Here is a 19,672-nt window from a genome sequence, read left to right on the forward strand (position 1 = left end):
AGCCTAAAAGCTGCTTTCTCCAGCCTTGGCCCCTTCCCAGGGCTGTTTTTAACCCCTTCAGGGCCGGAGCAGGGGTCCACCCTGCTACACATCTGAGCATCTCACAACATCCCTGCGAAGCAGGGGATTACTATTACACCTGTTTCAGTATTGGGGAACAGAGAGGCTAAGGGACTTGCCCAAGGCTACTGAGGAGCCCTGAAGTGAAGCAATAATTTGAACCCAGGCCTCCTCAGTCCTTGCACAGTGCCCTAACTCCTGGACCATCCTTCCTCCCACCTCACAGCAGAGTCCCAGGAAGCAAAAGGGGAATGTGTGTGATGCATCATCTCCAGAGTTGGCCAGCTGGCTGGTGCAGTGGGATCCTCCTCGCCTGTGCTCATGCCTCTGGGAGTGCTGTGTTTTGTGACTGTGCCTGACCCTTGAGCAGGGCTAGGGGGCTCAGGAGAGGAGAATGAAATGGGAGTGGACTTGTGGCTAAGGACTACTCCCGAATCATAGAATCTCAGGGTTGGAAGGGACCTCAGGAGGTCATCTAGTCCAACCCCCTGCTCAAAGCAGGACCAAACCCAACTAAATCATCCCAGCCAGGGCTTTGTCGAGCCTGACCTTAAAAACCTCTAAGGAAGGAGATTCCACCACTTCCCTAGGTAACCCATTCCAGTTCTTCACCACCCTACTAGTGAAAAAGTTTTTCCTAATATCCAACCTAAACCTCCCCCTCTGCAACTTGAGACCATTACTCCTTGTTCTGTCATCTTCTACCACTGAGAACAGTCTAGATCCATCCTCTTTGGAACCCCCTTTCAGGTAGTTGAAAGCAACTATTTGCAGGCTCATGCTTATTGTTTCGTTCCCAGAAGAGGGATTTCCTGTCGCACTCACAGCTTTTTCTGAGCCCCAGCAAAGCCCGTGAATAGTTAATCAGAGTCATTAACAGTGCCAGGTGGTAAAATCAAGACAACAGATGATGCAAGACTCTTTGGGCCAAGCATACAGGTTGTGATACTTCATCTTTAGCCGCTGCACAGTGCCACTGCTGCAATCCTCTTTCACTTGTGTTTGCACGCAAAAAACACATGAATTCAGAGAGGAGCAGAAAAGAACAGGAAGGGGTTAGATGGACTGATTCACGAGCAAAGGTAAAAGCACTAAACGGTCCTAATTCTCTTCTCTCATCACTAATGTAGCTCTGCTGGCTACAAATAATGTGTGTGATTTAGAATCTTGAACAATAATTTCTGTCAATGAAATTTTAACTTGACCGAACATTCTAATAGGTTTCCGTTGCAGGAGATGTGATACGTTCAGTGGAACTTCTCCACTTTGGACTGCCCCCAGTTCAGAACGTCCAGCCAAACACAGACACCCATGTTTGCAATAAAACTCCCGTTGAGTTCAGTGGGCTCATGATTTGGCCTTACACCCTCTAAACTGCAACACAAGAAGATGAGCAAGAAACCAGCACCAAAAAGATGCTATAAAACTAGGAACACAGACTGGATCAGAACCGAGATCCATCTAGTCACGTATTCTGTCTCAAACCATGGCCAGCGCTAGATGCTTCAGAGGCATAAAAACCCTGCAACAGGCAGATGTGGGATAATCTGCCTCCCATATTAGGTCTGATAGTTAGAGATTGACTAAAACCTGGAGCATAACAACAAGCAATTTAGGAGGGATATTAAATCATCAATTATGTTCTGGATATTCTTGTTATCCATACAAATGTTCAATCCCTTTTTTGAATCTTTGCACGGTGGCTTCCTGTGGTAATTAGTGCCACAGTCCAATTACACCTTGTGGGGAAAAGTATTTCCCTGAGTTGTTTTTGAACTTGCCATCTTTTAATTTAGTTGAAAGTCTCCTTGTTCTTGTTCAACATCAGGCAAAAATACATTCACAGGCATAGCACCAGTCAGCTCGCTGCAGAGATAGCTATTTACACATCAGCACCTCTCTGGTGAGTCAGCATGTTCGTCATTTGCATCGCTGGATTCCATCTGCATTCAAACCATGCACCGTCCGGAGAACGTCACCGTGCTGCTGGCTGTCAAAATCATGCAGTTCACCCAAGCAGGCTTGACGTGGCTCTGCCATGTTTGAGACACTGCCCGAGGCATCCCTTTGAGGAAGCTTTGTGGTGCATCAGAATGTGGCCAGCTTTGGCACCTCTTGCAGAATGTTCTCTGCATTCCTGAAGGACATCACAGCATGGATTACCTGGGCTTGTTTTCATGGTGCATTGGCAAAAGGAGACATGATTTGTAGCTAGTAAAGCAACAGGCGAGGTACAGACTGTAAGGTCTTTTGGGCTGGGACTGCCTTTTTATTGTCTGCCTGTACAGTGCCTACCACAATAGGGTCCTGTCCATGACTAGGGCTCAGGTACTACCACAATTCAAATATTAACAAACAATAATAAATCCTTGGGTTTTGTCACACAGAATATTCACCTTTGTGTGCTCACTCACTAGTGAATACGGAGGCATCCGAGTTCCAAAAGAAGCTAGTTTGTCTGCTAATGCATTCCACCTCCTACACATTTTGCAACAATGTCCCAAAAGGCTTTAGTACTAGTACTGTACTATCTACTGTTTTGGGATGGGGGCCATGGCTGCAAAACACCGTGAGGGTTTAGCAACTCTGAAAATGAGGCCACCAAGTATTAAAATATAGGCACTTAGACACTGTAAGGAATAAAGATCTCTCTGGCAGGCTGCAGAGCATTGGCTAAATAGCCATTTCAAAGTATGCAAGTGCTAGGTAGGCAAAATGTAGACTGCAGAGGGAAAGTTTTGCCTGCAGAGTGTAAATTCTCTTCCCAGAACAATCCTCCTCCTGAGGTTTGCCCTCGTGATGGGCCAGGGCCACAAAGTTGGAACCCAGAGCGACTCATCCCCCAATGTTCAGATGCAGAGTTTGGGTTCTGCCCCCAATAGCATCCTGAGCCACATCGTTCGGATCTGGCTCTGACCTTTCCCAAGTGTTGCCAGTGTTCAAACCCAGGAGTTTGCTCTGGACCCGTCTCTGGCTGTTACATAAGCTTTGCAGGGTTGTAACCCAGAAAGTCATTCCATTTGCATTTCAGCATCGCTGCAGCATCCCACTCAAGGGCGGAGGGCTTTGGCATCATAAGCGACTAAAATAAAAACGAGCACAGAGAAAGCCTGTTCCAAGCTGTAATCCTCCACTAGTCCCTCTGCAAGAGGGGCCAGACCAGGACAGCCTGCCCCCCTGCTTCCCCCGTCTGTAGCAGTAGCAATGGGGATACATACCCCAAGACACCTTTGCAGTAGCCATGCCTGGGATAGCCCCATATACTGAGACTCCCCCTACTGCAGCAGCCAGGACACACACAACCCCAAGAGACACATAGCCCCAACCCCATCCAGTAGGTGGGGATTTCCTAAGACCTCCCAGTCCCCCTCTCTCCCTTCCAACAGCAGAGGGGTCACCCTTTGCAAAGATGGATCTACCCTAGGAAGATCCGCTTCACCTGCAGCAGGGATTCTGCCCTCCCTGGTGCCGGAGATGAGACAATCCCATACATCCCCCTCACCCGCATCAGGGCTCCTCCTCAAAGACCCTCCCCTGTAGCAGCGTCTGAGACAGACCCCCTACAAGAGATGAGGGGGGGTCTCCTCAGGACCTCCCTGCAGCAGACGGCGGACACACCTCCCCACTGGCCAGGACCCCGGCAGGAGCTGGAAGACCCCACACTGCAAAGAGCTCCAATGCAGTCGCTGGGATGCTGCACCTCTGGGACTCCCCCCTCCCTATAGCCAGGGCACCACCAACCCCAACACCGCAGCTGGCACCCCACACTCCCAGGGCAGCAGCTGGGGCATCTCTCCCCATGCAAAAGCTGGGGCCTCCCCCCTCCCCCCTCAAGGGCAGCAGCTGGGATTTAACAAAGTCACCAGCATCTAGGAGCTCCTCCTAAACTGTGGCTCTCCCTAGCGACCGCCTCCCCAGTAGAGCAGCAGCGGGGATGCCCCCCTCCGCCCCACCACCACCGCAGCAGCTGGGATTTCCCCTCCCAGGGCAGCCATGGGGGTGGGGGAGACCCCTAAGTCCCCTTCACCAGCCTCAAGGACCCTCCTACCCCCAGGGCAGCAGCTGGGACCCCTCACCAGCATCTCCTGCAAAAACTTGGACTCCCCCGTCGGGAGCACCCGCCCTCCCCACGCTCCCACTGCCCGCCCCCCACTCACCAGCGCACCAGCTCCCATCGCTTCTCCCCCGGCGCTTTGCGGCATGCCATGCCCCCCCTTGTCCTGGGGGTGCGGCTAGGGGCCGCCCCGCCAGCGGAGGTTGCGTGGAGCAGCAGCAGCAGCCGCCGCGCTAGCCTCTGAATTGGTGCATTGGAGGATTTCCACCCAAACGCCAGCTGGAGCCGAGCAGGAATTTCGGGGGGAGGCCAGAGTCCGCGCGCTGAGCAGCCCCGGGCCCGGAACGCTCCCAGGACGCGCGCCCCCAAAGCCGCTGGAGTTTCTCGCTCCAGCTCCTGCCCTGAGGATGGTTCGGCCCCTGCTGCAGGCAGCTCCTTCCCTGGGGACTTCAGCCTCCCCGGCCCTGGCAGCTGGGCCAGCCCCACGTGTTTGAATCAGCAGCGGAACTTGCCCCAAAGTTTGGAGCTATTTGGATGCCGGGGTGGGGGGCTTAGTCCAGGCTAACCTCGAGCTCAGACTGTTCCTGTACTAGGTGTCTGAGAGTTTAGTGCTGGACAAGGGTAGGGGGCTGAAATCATTCTGTTGCTTTGTTTACTGCAATAGTACCTAGGGGGCGACAAAGAACAGAGCCCCTTTGCGCTAGGCCCTGTACAAACACAAAGCAGTAGACAGCTCCAGCCCTGAGCTTACAAGACAGACACACAGGGGCTAGAGGAATGGCCCCAACCTTTTTGTAGCCAGTAGCACAGGGGTCGGCAACCTTTCAGAAGTGGGGTGCTGAGTCTTCATTTATTCACTCTGATTTAAGGTTTCACGTGCCAGTCAGACATTTTAACATTTTTAGAGGGTCTCTTTCTATAAGTCTAAAATCTATAACTAAACTATTGTTGTATGTAAAGTAAATAAGGTTTTTTAAATATTTAAGAAGCTTCATGTAAAATTAAATTAAAATGCAGAGTCCCCTAGATCGGTGGCCAGGACCCGGGCAGTGTGAGTGCCACTGAAAATCAGCTCACGTGCCGCCTTCGGCACACGTGCCATAGGTTGCCTACCCCTGCAGTAGCACATTCATGTTTTCAGAAGAGCGTGGCGGCCACCAACAATCTTTCAAGGCTTATTTTGTATTTATACATTAAATACAAAAATCATTTAATATTACATAATATATGAAGCCATAAGATAAAAAGGGTAATTTTACATGTCAAAGGTATAAATTAAATTATTTGGCAATTACTCTTTCACCTTACCATGTGAATTTGCTTTTTTTTAATCTACCTCTAAGAAAAATTAAGGCGTTTTTACAAAATAAATTTTATAAACAGTTTTCATCTTATTTATTTTAAAAAAGTAAAATATTGTTGAATTGCTGGTCCCAATATATTTATTATTCTTACTTTAACATAGATAGCCAGTTATGGTTAATGAAAAATATTCTTTGTATTGTTACTTGTATCTGGATTTCAATAAACAAAACAAATGTGAAAAAAAGTTAAACAAGTTAATCATACGCGCTCATCAGCACTTAATGGAAAATAGGTATCATTAATTCACATGGTTTTTCTAATAAAGTCAGTGTGATTTTTGGCACTGCATTTCTTCAGCCAATTTTTCGTAGTTGTGAGAGTAGGATAATATTCCCGTTCGTAAGCAATCATCAAGATGGGCATCTGTAAGTTAAGATCTGTATTTTGATTTTATGATGTTCATTGTAGAAAACAGAACTTTGCATAGATAAGTGGAACTGAAATAAGATTTTATTCTGCATGCTACATTTTTTAAGGCAGGAAACTTTTTTCGATCAACCAGATTCCAAAAGTTTTCATCTGCTGCGCAGGATTTTAGAACAATATCATTTTGAAGGTCCAAAATCTCCAGTTCCATGTCTTCTGTTCTTACCTGAATGAGACTCGCAATTGGGGAACGGGGTGTAACACAAGCAGAATGAACAATACGATGGCAGCACATGGCACTGGGCGAGAGGGAGGTTAGTAAGGAAGGGATGGGAAGAAAAGTGAAGGGAGAGGGGACACTGAAGGGAAGGGGACTCCAGGGACAGGACAGGTGAAGTCTGTCCACAAGACAGGGACATTACGGACCACAGTGCCTCCCTCCATCCTAGAAGTGGTCCCTCTAGGCTAGAAGTGGGTGCATAGGTCTGTCTTCATTGAGCTCTCTGCCAAAGGGTGCCAGATTAGTCCCACGCTAGTGGGAATTTCTGTGGGTATGGATGACAGTTGACTGAGAACTGAGCTGAGACCATAAAACTCATTTAACACAGGGCACAGTCCTAAGCTGTTCAGAGCTAATGTTATTCACAATGCACTTGGGGAAAGATACAGGATAATTGTGCAATTCATTTGATTTAATCTATCTGTCAGCATAATTTACATACACCTAATTAGTTAGATTTTCTACTTTACTTATGGCACTGGGCTTGCAAAAACCAACAGTAGAACCCCTTCAAAATAACGTTACTGATTTAAGCCTCTGGGTGCTTCAAAAAAAATCTATCTAGAGCTTTTTAAAAGAATACAGATATTGATTTTTCTGCAGTGAAATATTTTACACACATTTTCAGAACCTGCACACTTATTTAACCCTTTGTTTCTGCACTATTGAGAACTACGATTTAATTGTTTCATGAAAAGATGTAGTATTTTTTAATTTTTAGATGCTCCTTTCATGTAACTGATATTGGGAAAATGCCAGCTTTCCAAAGTTAGGTAATTCCTTTGTGAACATTTTGCACATGTCTATCTTATGTGTTCCCCCAAATACCCAGTTTGCAAGGCCACATCGGGTATTACATGCATCGGTGAGGTGCACATAAAGGTATGGTAATTTTATGGTCATATCCCTCAGATTTTAGACTTAACTATAATAAGAAGCTTATGTCCCCACAACATACAGAATTTGTTTCTATTCTTCATTTTGTCCATTTAAAAAAAAAAGTCCCAAAACACCACTCTATTCTGTACACCCAATTCTCTCCAGGGAAGAGGCTGAGAGAGAAAATGAACCACATGTGACAGTCATATGAGAATCATGTGGTTTGATGCACAAGGGAAGGTGCTCGGATACTGCAGTGATGAAGGCAATATAAGAAACCACATCAAACAGAATTCTAATACATAGGAAAAATACCTACATACTAAGTGCCTGGCCCAAAGCATATCGATGCCCAATGAGCTTTGGATCATGCTTAGTGTTTGGAGCCTGGTCCTTAGGAAGTCATGTGTGTATTTCCCAGGCAAAGGGACCTACATTCCATGGCAAACTCCCTGGATCCATGCAACAGAACAGCAATTTTGCAGCAGCTTCATTTAAATCAAACATCTATCTTTCATCTATCTTTTCTATGGCCCGTGTTACCATATTATCTCAGCACCTGACAACCATCAACGTATTTATCCCTCCTAACACCCCTGGGGGGTGGAGAAGTACTCTTATGCTCACCTTACAAATGGGAAAGGGAGGCATAGAGAGACCACATGACTTGCTCAAGCTCACACGGGAGGAAGTCTGTGGGGAGCAAGGACTTGAACGTTTTCTGCCTGACACTGTTTTCTGTACTGCGATAACACAGAGCTGCATGGTGAAAGTTGGCTGGAGGAAGAGTCAGCTGATAGTTGGGGCTTTTGACACTCGACGAGGCATGGGAAACAGTTGGGACCAAGTGCGTCTGCTGGATATTTTGGAAGCAATTATCAGCCAGCCGTTGTTGACACCTGAATTGTCAATTAGGGTTCCAGGTTAACAGCCCTTTGAGCGAATGGGTTCCCACCTCACAGAGCCTATTGATTCAAGACGGCAACACTGCCTCCAGATCATGTTTTCAAGGTCCCCTTCACAATCAAGAGGATATAAAAACAAAGGCTGCCAATCCTGCAAAGATGCAGGCACATGCTTAACTTAATGGGTTATGAGTAGTTTCAGTGGAAGCAATGTGACTACTCAAGTAGATCAAGCTAAGCATGCACACAGGTCTTTGCAAGATCAGCACCTTCCTTCTAAATAAAAGAAGGAGCAAAGAGCTTGGAATAGGAGATGAAGGATGGATTCCATGACAAATTCTGTGGTAGAATACACAGAGGATCAATCATACGTGCCCTTCAAAGATACGTTTCCCACACAATTCAATGCACACAATCCTCCACTTAGATACATTTATTGATATTGATTTTATAAGACCTCTATGCACTTTTTTCCTGTTTACATTTTATCAGAAATGCTTATACTATTTGGCGGATGTATTTTCTGGCTGCTTAATGTCCACACAAAAAAAATGCAAGATGTTTTTATTCATAAAAGCTATCACCCAAGACTGGGATCTCATTGCAGTAATCATCCATCATCAGGAAGTGCCCTTGTCACACACCCATTATAGATTCACAAGCCAAAACAGAGGACTCGATACTGCCAAGTGATGAGACCATGCTTTCTGCTCCAGTTTCTATCTAAAAAATAAAATGCTATACAATGTACAGATTTTATTATTATTATGATGCAGTACTGAACAATCCTCAAGACGTAAGCAAAACTCGCATGGAAGATTATAAGCTTTTCAAGGTAGGGGCTGTCTCTTGTTACAATCTTGGTTACGGCCTATAGGATCAACTGGCATGCAAAGGTGGTCAGGATGCTAGAGTGGGTCTCAAGAGATGTGGGTTCCATTCCCTGCTCTACCACAGGCTTCCTGGGTGACCTTGGAGAAGTCATTTCGGCTCAGATCCTTAAAAGTAGGTAGATGCCTAAATCCCGTTGAAATCAACAGGAGTTAGGTGCTTTGAGGATCCGTGTCTCAAGTACTCATCTGTAAATATAAAAGATAACAGTACTTCCCTACATCACAGGGGTATTCGGTGAGTGGATAAATACATTACAGATAGGTTTGGGAAGGATTTGATTTTTATTGGTAAATGTCAGTACACCGTTACACACAAACTGCTTAAAAAGTGTTTCCACCGATAATTATCGAAATTTACAGATCAGCAAAGCATGAAAAATGCTGCTTGCAAACTTAGAGTTTGATTTAAAGGCATTTACTTTCTATAGTTTGACATACGACGTTGACAAGTTGTGATTCAATGGCTTAACTTTTTGAATCTCAATATCTACGGTCATTAATTAAATTATTGTCTGGCATCCCTCCTGTCTGACACCTCCCATTGTGAAAATTTAAATCAATAAAATGCTTAAAACCCATACATTTTCAGAGCTGTGCAAAATTATGACAGTTTTTAAAAAATCCTTTACAATAAACATTGATATTATCCACTGAAATTATATAAAAAAAATTCTGCCAAGCCTAATTATAGATTGTGTGGTGCTCGGATGGGGATGGGGATCAAATAAATACGTGATAGAAAGAAACAGCAATAAAGGGTTTTGTGTGAATCTGGTCAGACTCCTTGATATTAAGGCCCATTTACACCACCCGAGCAGGGTAAAGGCATAATAAAGTGAGCATAAATTACATCGACTCCCACTTTCTGCCAGAATACTGCAACTGGATCTATACAGGTGGGATCTGTGTCAGCAAAGAGCATCACTGATTTTAATGGGCCACAAGAGTCTGCCTGCAGGGATCTCACTGCAAGACCAGGACCTCTTCAGGATTCTGCCTGTTATTATTTATTTTCCAAAGCTAGGTGCATTTAACCTTTGCAAAATATGGTCATGCCACCACAACCACTGAGCAACATTGCTTAGGCTAAATTCATCCGTCCTCTTGTGAGCGTGCAGAGCAGGATCTCTTTGAAGGATGACAAATTGCATTCCTTAGCTGGAGCAAATATCCTTGAGTCTCTGATATTTTTAAATCCCCATGGTAATATTAAGCTAATGTTCAATTTATCAAAACTCTCTAGCTTTCAGTCCTGCACCATTTAAAGCAGTTTCTTATGAGGTTCTTCACAGCAATTAGAAGACCAGACACCTCAATAAGACTAAGAAATAGCATTTAAGGACAAATTAAAGTCAAATTAAATTATATTAAAGCAGAAATTGCCCTAAAGACTAGTTTTGGGAGATGAAGGGAGCTAAATGCATACTGAGTCTCTGATCCAGTTAGACACTTAAGCACAAGCTTAATTTAAGCACATGGTTAAGCCAATGCCGATTTAAGGGCTTGAGGACAGATTTTTAAAGGTATTTAGCCACAGCGCAGAAAACCACCTAGTGGGATTTTCAAAAGGACCTAGGTGCGTAACTTCCATTGTCCTGTTAGGTGCCTAGACACCTTTGAAAATTCCATTAGGTACCTATCTGCATCTTTGCATGCCTAAATACCTTTAAAATCTGGCCCCTGATTCCCAGTTACATTAAGGCTGTTATACCACTGTGAAGAGATGTTGGTGTAAATCTAATTTTACTCCCATTTTAAGATCCTTTTACACTCCCAGAGCAGAGTAAAGGGGATTTAGGCCTTGCTTACACTAGAAAATTGGGGGTGAATGCAGTTCTATCATTATGAAGGTACTTTATACCAGTATTGCTTCCTGCATGGGAAGGAGAATAAAAATAAGGCACCTTTTATACCATAGCAACTAAACGCATGCTATGGCTTTTACCAGTATAATTATTTCGGTAAAAAAACACAACCCTCACTGAAATTATACCAGTAAACTTTCTCAGTGTAGACCAGCCTGAAGGATAATTGAGAATCAGACCCTGAAGTATGTATTAAAAAGTAAACAACGTGCTCACAGCTGTTCCACAAGCAAAAGAGGCAGCAAAATTCACTGAATAAAGTATCCAGTGTAAATTACTCATTCAACTCTAATTACATCTCATTGGGTAAGAGCTTCTATCCCACACAACCTACTCCTCTTCCACTCCTAATTTACATGCAGATCAGCCACAGGTCAACATCCTTCACCATACTGTGTCCTCCACCCCCACCCCATTCCTATACCCCTTAAGCCCCCTTGAATGGTTTGCTTTAGAGGGGAGTGGAGATTAGGTAGACAGAGGGAGGAGTGAGTGGGAGAGAGCAGGAAGTCACATCCTTATTAATAATTTGTATCTTTGTAGCACTAGTCCCAGTCACAGACCAGGACCCCATCGTGCCAGGCACTGTACAAACGCACAGAACAAAAAAGCTATTCACTTCCCCAAAGAATTTGCAATCTAATTCTTGCTCAGGTCGTAAAGAGTTAGGAGGGAAAGATAATACAGCCTGGAGCCAAAAGAACAAAAGGTACATTGGAGAGAATCCTGAAAAAAAGAAAACATGAAAGCAAAGAAAATAAAGTACTAAATGGCCAAACAAGGAAACCGCCATCTTAATCATGAATTTCTCCGTTTAAAAGGACATTGCTTGCTTTAAAATAAAAAAATCTGATTCTGCAAACAATTATACATAGCTGGCAATCCAACGCCCATTCAAACTATTGGAAAGACTCCCATTAACTTCTCTGGGCGTTAGATCAAGCCCTCTATGAGTAACTTTGTTCAGATGAGCAGTCCCATGCAGAAAGTCTGCAAATAAACTCATTCCTTTATCTAGGTTACTGATAACACCTTAGAAAGCATTGGTTTGATCCAGTTGATTTTTCACTGTCTAAGCTGTTTGTTTACTGTGCGATTTCTCTGTTTGCATAAAGAAAAGCCCTGAAGTCAGGTTCTGTTTACAGTCACTTGGAAGCATGACATCAATGATAGTGTTTTATTTGGGGGCAATGTTTGGGTTGCAAACACCACAGAAGGATGTTTATTGGATGAAAAACAACTCCTGTGTTGTGTTCCTTTTTAAATTATGGAAATATTTCTACTGATCTCTGGTTTGATAAAAGCTTGGAGCTCACTTTTCAGAGAAGCCAAGCACTTATCAATGTGAGATGTATATAGGGTGAACAGACAGCAAGTGTGAAAAATCAGGACACGAGGTGGGGGGAGTAACAGGACCCTATGTAAGAAAAGACCCAAAAATTGGGACTGTCCCTATAAAAGCAGGACATCTGGTCACCCTAGATGTATATGCTCAGCACCTCTGGAAATTTGCAGTGATGGGAGGTTAGAAAATTTAAATTTGCAGTCAAGTACAACTGACCAACTAGCTATAGGACCATGAACTTGCAAAGATTAAGATTTTCAAAGGCACAAATGGCATTTAGGCATCCAACTCTCAGTCTTCCAATAGGAGGTAGGTGCTTAGTTTCTATTTGTGCCTTTGTGCACATTAGTAGTCCCACTAAATGCTCATGCATAAAGATTTACAGGATCAAGGCCCATAACTGTCATCGTCAGGGTTTGGTCACACTCATTGTAGATATAACAAAACCAAAGTAAATGGGAAGTATGGTGCCTCCCTAATGCTAAAGTGACACTGGGTACAATTTTCAAAAGTGCCTTACAATGTTTAATGGCACTGGTAACATTGGTCCTTCAGTCCCCAATTGTGCAGTTAACCACATGCTTATGTTTGCAGAATTGAGGCCTTGGTGATGGAATAGGGTAGTATATTATTGTCTCTAGAAATTGTACATACCACAATGTAGGCATACAAATGTTGAGCATATCTGGCACGTAAATACCTTGCAATAGCAGCTACAAAAGTGTCATGTGAACGCCTGTTATCACTTTCAGGTGACATTGTAAATAAGAAGCGGGCAGCATTATCTGCCATAAATGTAAACAAACTTGACTGGCTGAACAAGAAGTAGGACTCAGTGGACTTGAAAGCTCTAAAGTTTTACCTTGTTTTGTTTTTGAGTGCAGTTATGTAACAAAAAAAAATCTACATTTGTAAGTTGCACTTTCATAATCAAGAGATTGCACTACAGTACTTGTATGAGGTGATTTGAAAAATACTGTTTCTTTTGTTTGCCATTTTAACAGTGCAAATATTTGTAATAAAAAATAATATAAAGTGAGCACTGTCTACTTTGTATACTGTATTGTAATTGAAATCAATATACTGGAAAAAGTAGAAAAACATCCAAAAATATGTAATAAATTTCAATTGGTATTCTATTGTTTAACTGTGCAATTAAAACTGATTAATCATGATTAATTTTTTCAAGTTAATTGTGAGTTAACTGCAATTAATTGACAGCCCTAAAAATATATAGACTGAAAGTCAATGGGTTGTAGGCACCTAAATCACTTTGAAAATAGGACTTAGGCTCCTGAATCTCTTAGGCACTTTTGAAAATGTTACCCACAATATATTAGTCATAATCAAAGGAGTTTAGGGCTTCACACTACAGTGAGCTTTGCAGAGACAGATTTTGCCACAGGGTTCATTGGAGGACTGGGGCCTTGGATTGGTAATGTAATAGTGCAGAACTGAATTTCTGTGATAGTTTTGAATAAGCTGGGTCATAATTGAATATTATGTCAGTGCCACTAGAGGTCAGTGTCAGGTAAGGAACTGCCTAGTGTGCTAGACTGCATGAAATCCAGACAAAATTCCCCTATATTTACTGCATTATTTATTTCTTAGAGATTTATTGAACTCTTATAGGACTGCTTTCAACATAAAAAGCAATGAACATCAGCAAAGAAATCCCCTGGTGATGAGCAATAGAGCAATTCTGTCTCCAGGGAAGTCAATCCAAAGGGCACATTTATGCATACACTTACTACAGGGTAAACACAACACTGAATAGCAAATGTTTCCAGAATTGGGCACGCACTCTCTAGTTCCTTCAGTGCATTGCAGAGGATAGACTGTAATTCTAGTTAAAGTGAACCTGTGTATATAAGGCCATAGCTGATCCTATTGGTGTCAATGGCTGAACTACTCTTGATTTCAATGGGATCATTACTTAGCCTATAATAACTTTCTTACAAGAGGTTCCACTCTATTGTAAGGGGTTCCCCTGAGGAGGATACTCATCCAATAAATTGCAGAAATCTAGAGTACAGCAGCACATTATCTGCCAAGTGGTTTAGGTGAACCAGTAATTTGTTCTTGACACTGAAGTATCTTCAGATTTATTTTTTTATTTGTGTGTCACTGGAAACTTTTTTTTATAATATCTTTATTCCAGAGCTTTGTTATCCTTTAAATCCTAGAAAAATTATGCAATCGTGAAGTCATTTCTATGTATTCAGTGCAATGTAATTAATATGTATTCAATTAAATACAATATAGGTTGATTAGAAATAGAGTGAATGTTTGAGGGCTTAAGTGGCACTTTAATTTGCATAAGATTTGTGCAAGGACTCTGCATAGGGGTGACTTTCCCCATAGTACTGATCCCAGCCAGATCACCCTCATACCCGTCAGTAAAGCAGCCTCTGATTAACATCATAGGAGACGCTAGGAAGAATCACCATGGTCATTGTTTGGTTTGAAATATTACTAGGTAATGGGCACTGTCTGGAGGCTTTAGCTGAAGGACCTTTGTCATACTCCAATTAAAAATTGAGACTCGGCTCTTTGGGAGTAATGAAGAGCCTGTTAATCCAGTACACTACAAACCTGCTAGAGAAACACTCTTAGAAAATGTGTTAATAGCATGTGTGCATTGCAGCTGAATCCAAGCTGCTAGCTAATCACTCCAGAGGCAGTATGCTTTATCCACACTTAATTCTGGACACAAAGGAGAGATTGTATTCCACTACCTCCCCTCTCTTCAGTCTAAGTGTATCCTGGAGCAATGACCTCATTTAGGAGGCATCTGTCTGTCCCCGAATGTCTGACCTTGATCGTTTGCAGACTTGTCTTTTATACAGTGGAAAAATCAATGAAGATTGTACAAATCTAGTGAAACATGATGCATTCAGAAATCATCCCCTTGCATTTATACAATTTGTAGTTTTTCAGGATAAAATAATTTAGAGAAGGGAAAATGAGACACTAAAAATAACCCTTCCTGCAGAGCAAATTACGAATAGAAATAAATTATGCATTGGCAAATGTGGATCTGATCGTTACAAATGTGAGGATGGCAGTAATAATGCAACAACATTTCTCTGAATTAGGACATCATCATTATGCTCATTTTAATCCATCACTTAACTCAGCATTCCAAAAGGAACTCATTTGTTATAAGCACCTCATTTGGAGAAAAGCCCACAGGAGCAGGCATGAATGGATGTGTGTGAGGAAGAGATGGAGCTTTCCATTACATTTTCTGGAGACTGGGTCTTAAATAGAGAAGCTTGAATAATTAATTGAAAATAGAGGGGGGCCCCCATTAATAATAATTCACCATTTTTTTCCCTTTATTTGATCAGTTCTGGTTAAGTGTAAATTAAGCTTGCTCCATAAAATAAATTGACTCCAAACTCTCAGCCAGGTCATTGCCCCACTCAACAGTGCCATGTTGATTTACACCAGTGAAGGATCTGGCCTTCTGCTTATTAAAAATAACAACAACAACCACCACCACCACAACCAGAGTCCCCGAGATGGCACACACCTATGAAATTACACCTAGTCCATCACTGAAATCAATGGAGCAATGAGAGTTTACACCAGCTGAGGATTTACTCCTTTCTCTCAATTCCTGGCTTTGTCACTGTGGCCCAGATCCTCAAAGATCTCATGGGAGTTAAGTGCCTAAATGCCTTTGAGGATCTGGGTCTGAGACCTCGGGCAAATCACTTCACTTCAGTTTCCCAATTGTTAAATGGAGAGCATCATTTTTTGCTCACCTTTGTGAACTGCGTTGAGATCTAGGAATGAAAAGCTGAAAAGCGTGATGTATTTATTATAGTTGCAATGCCCATAATTGATAGGCAGCAACAAACAGGTTTTCTGATTGTAGCTTCTAGGAAACTCCCCCTAGACAAGTTTTTAGCATCACACAAATGACTTGCAATCTCACCCTAAAGGGTGAGAACATTTAATTGACTGATGCAAGGGGCTCTCTAAAAATTTTGAATTGGCTGGAAAACTTGTCTATTTTATCTGGCCTTTGCCTTAAGAAACCTATTGGGAAATGTTGCATTTTTGTGGGGTTTTGGAACACTTTTCATAGCAGAATGACCTCAGTAGGCCAGAGCCTCAGCCGATGTGATTACACATTGCTGTCAATCTAGTGATGTCAATTGATTGATTTACACCAGCAGAGGATCTGGTCTAGTATATATTATTCTTGGTAATTGTGTGTGTAGTTTTATAATAACCAGATCTATATTATGAAACCACACACATGGATTCCAAGAATATCACCCACTAGGCCAGATCAGGGTAGCTCCATTTGTATGTATACATATACAGAAAAAGTGTTTGAGTAGCACTTGCAGCAAACTGGGGGTAAACAATTCTCTAGACATTATCAAGGAATTCCCCTTTCCCCACCCATTTTTCACTAATTTTTTTTTTGAAATTTTTCTAGTTTTTTCCAAACCAACTCCAGAGGTGAAGGGAACAGACCTGAACACCGTCTCCATGTCTCCCCACCCCCCACATACTCTTCCCACTGATTTTTTTTAAAATCCTTCTCCTGTGCCATATTTGTTGGGCACAATTTATACACTGAACGATAAATATGTGCCCTTACACTTTAGAGTAGCTAAACCGCTGGAAGCAGCAGCAGCAGCCGCCTCCTCATGTGCCAGCCATAAAATCCCACAAGGTTGGGAGCTATTTTTATTTATTTATTGAAGGCAAGATTAGCGTCCTGAACAGCTTCCAAAAAAACGACTGAAAAACGCGGTGGGAAGTGGTCGAGGAATCATTTCGTGAGCTGAACGCAACTCCGGAGGCATTTGCCAGGGCGATGGGTGGCTGGAGGAGAGGGATTGCTTCGCACGGGAGATTTTTCAGCACCCTGGACAGCACGGCGAGCCGAGCTTTCTTCCTCCTTCCCCCGGCTCAGCTGTGACACTGGGATGCCAAGGCCTTTGCTGAGCGGGGCCGTGCACGGGGGCTTGTTTCGGATCTGGGGCAGCCTCGCGGATCTGCAAGCCTTGGGGCGGCTGCAGCTTCCTTTCTGGGGTGATCCCCCCCCGCCCTAGTGCTGAATCAGCATCCCCCAGCGCAGCGGGCCCCGCTCCCGGGAGGCGCCAGGGGATGATTTCATCGCTCGGAGGTTGTCAGTGGAGCCACCCCCTCCCCGCCGGTGCAGCCAGCCCGGCTCTGAGCTCACCAGTTCCGGTCACGTTGCTGTGTGTTTACGCCTTAGCGGGCTGGAGGCTGCGCTCCCGGGGAGCCAGGGGCCTGCCGCTTGCAACCCCCGTCCTCGGCGCCGCGCCATGGAGACCGCAACTTCGCAGCCAGGGCGCCGGGGGAAGCTGGAGGAGATCTAGGGCAGAAGGGGGAGAGGGGCTGTGGGGGTTGCAGTGCCCCCCCCATCTGAGGATTTTTGGGGGGGGTGGGTTTTGGGGATGCGGGTGAACGCTTGGAGGTGGCACTGGCTTTTCTAAGCCTCCCCCCTTCCTCCAGCCCCAGCAAGCTTTGTCCTTGTCCAGCAGCTGTGCAACACCTCCCTGGATGACACCCTGCAGCTGCCAGCCCCTTCTCCTGTCGCCTCCTCTTTCCTCTCAGGTAAGAGAAAATGGGCATGTTGTGAGGGGGGGGTCAGCAGGGGAGATCTGGGCTTGGAGATGTGGAGGAGGGGGGGAGAGGTGAGACACAGAAAGCCAGGGGTGGGGGCATGATTGCATGGGGATTCCTGGTGTTAATGAGTGTCCTTAGCTGAGCGGGATCCTGAGCAGCTTCAGAACTGGGATGATCAGGACACAGCACAGGCTGATTTTGCATGATGCTCAGATCCAGGCTCTCCTTTAGAATAGGCTGGGTGCGGGGAGAGCGCCTGTGGTGCCTGGTTAAACTCAGAAAAGAATTAAAGACTAAAATCTAACGGGTTCAGAGCCTGTTCAGTGTCCCTGACACTAACTTGTCTAATTCAAACAATGCCCTGAGTCCCCCCAGGGCCCTTGCAAGGTGCGCAGGGGGTGGGTGGTGAACCCCAGCTGTTTGATGGCTCTGATATCCCAGCTAATGCTACATTATTAAAAGCCTTTATAAACCCCCTTTCTCTCCACCCCACCTGAGAGCATTCCCTTGTGCTCTCCAGCTAATGAAGGGCTTTAAAGTGGTTCCAAGCTGCAGTCCTTTCCTGCAAGAATCAGAGAGCTAGCACAGATTTAGCTTTTCTAAGGCCAGCAGAAGTAGCAGCTCCCTAAGAGGATAGGCAGTTGGGTTTTAGACCTACAGCAGCGAAGGGGTCTTGTGTAACCCAGGGGAACTTTTCTGCCTGGAGGCCTTCTTGGTGCAGTGTTAGAAGTTGCATAGCCCCTGGCAGAGGGGCTGATGGCTCTTTCTTCCTGGAGCTGCTGGTGAAGATAACGGTTTCAGAAGTGTGTGAGGCTCTGCAATTGCTGGTGAAAATAGGTAGAGTCCATGAGAGTTTCACCAATGAATTCAGTGAGTGCAGGATCAGGCCAAAGGAATCACTTCTTATGATCTCTGCACGGTATTGATTGTGGCCCAAATTCTGCTCCCAGCAGTGCTAACTTGAACCTAGAGTAATTCCAGTGAAGCCAAAGAGAACAGAAGTTGGCCTTGTGTGTTTAACTTATGCAGTGAAATAAAAGACATCAGCTGTTGGCTGTTACTCAGGCAGGAATGTTTAAATAATTGATAGGAAACAGCTTTTTCATTCACATTTACCCTGATGTAAGCTTTAAATAAAATACAAGTGATAATAAGATTAGCAAATAGGAATCTTTAGGTGACATCCTGGCACCATTAAAGTCAATGAGGGTTTTGCCATTGACGGCACTGGAGGTGGGGGTGTGTGTCAGGATTTTGCCTCCAGTTTCCAGTTCTAGCTTTGACACTGCCTCTGGGACCCTAGGAACTCACTTAACCTCCCTGTCCTTAATTTTCCCCAAAAGGAAAAAGATTAAGCCTCACAATACCAGTGCAAAGTAATATATAAAATGCTCTGAGATCTTCAAATCAAAGGTGCTATAGATGTATATATTATATCAGTAATTATGCTGGGAGTGTGTGTTATTTTAGGAAAATGCAGTGGGAGAGATTAGGGAACTAAAGTCTGAAAGATCTGGCCCCTTGAGTAAATCCCTTGACTGCTAAACTAGCTAGCTTAGCATTTATGAGGATACAATTTACACGAGTAAAGACTGAGCCTTAGTACTGTGTTGTTCCTTGGTCTGTATACACAAATACCAACACATTTTATACACACACACCCCATATGCACACATTAGAAATGCATGATCAGAAATTAAATCTTTTCCTTTTGTTTAGCCACCATTTTGGTATTCAGTATAATGTTAGCCTGAAAACATCTTCTTAGGCTGCATCTACACTATGAGCCAGGAGTGTGATTCCCACATAGTCACGCTAGTTCTCATCAAGCTCGCAGGAGTATAAACAGTTTAGCCGCGCTGAGTACAAACCTACCTAAGCTCTGCCTCTGCTGCTGCCCAGTTTTGTTTATTCATTGATAGGAAATGTCTCATGAAGGCCCTAATCCTGCTCCCACTGAAGCCAATAGCAAAACTCCCAATGACCAGTGCTGCAGGATCAGACACTATGTAAACTGGACACCTTTGACTTCATCCAT

General features: G+C 44.0%; 2 protein-coding genes across 2 annotated transcripts in view; one reads left to right on the forward strand and one right to left on the reverse strand.

Annotated features, from left to right (window-relative positions):
- Positions 1-19,672, reverse strand: part of RAP1GAP2 (RAP1 GTPase activating protein 2) — a 299,431-nt gene that overhangs the window by 245,523 nt on the left and 34,236 nt on the right. The window lies entirely within an intron of this gene.
- CCDC92B (coiled-coil domain containing 92B) overlaps positions 17,236-19,672 on the forward strand; it is a 57,215-nt gene continuing 54,778 nt past the window's right edge. The window contains exon 1 of the mRNA XM_044993840.1: positions 17,236-17,622. Within this exon, the coding sequence (XP_044849775.1) occupies positions 17,569-17,622 (54 nt within the window). The 5' untranslated portion in view covers positions 17,236-17,568. The remainder of the gene's footprint in view (positions 17,623-19,672) is intronic.

Source organism: Mauremys mutica, chromosome 19, assembly GCF_020497125.1.
Source record: "Mauremys mutica isolate MM-2020 ecotype Southern chromosome 19, ASM2049712v1, whole genome shotgun sequence".
NCBI classification, from domain to species: domain Eukaryota; kingdom Metazoa; phylum Chordata; order Testudines; family Geoemydidae; genus Mauremys; species Mauremys mutica.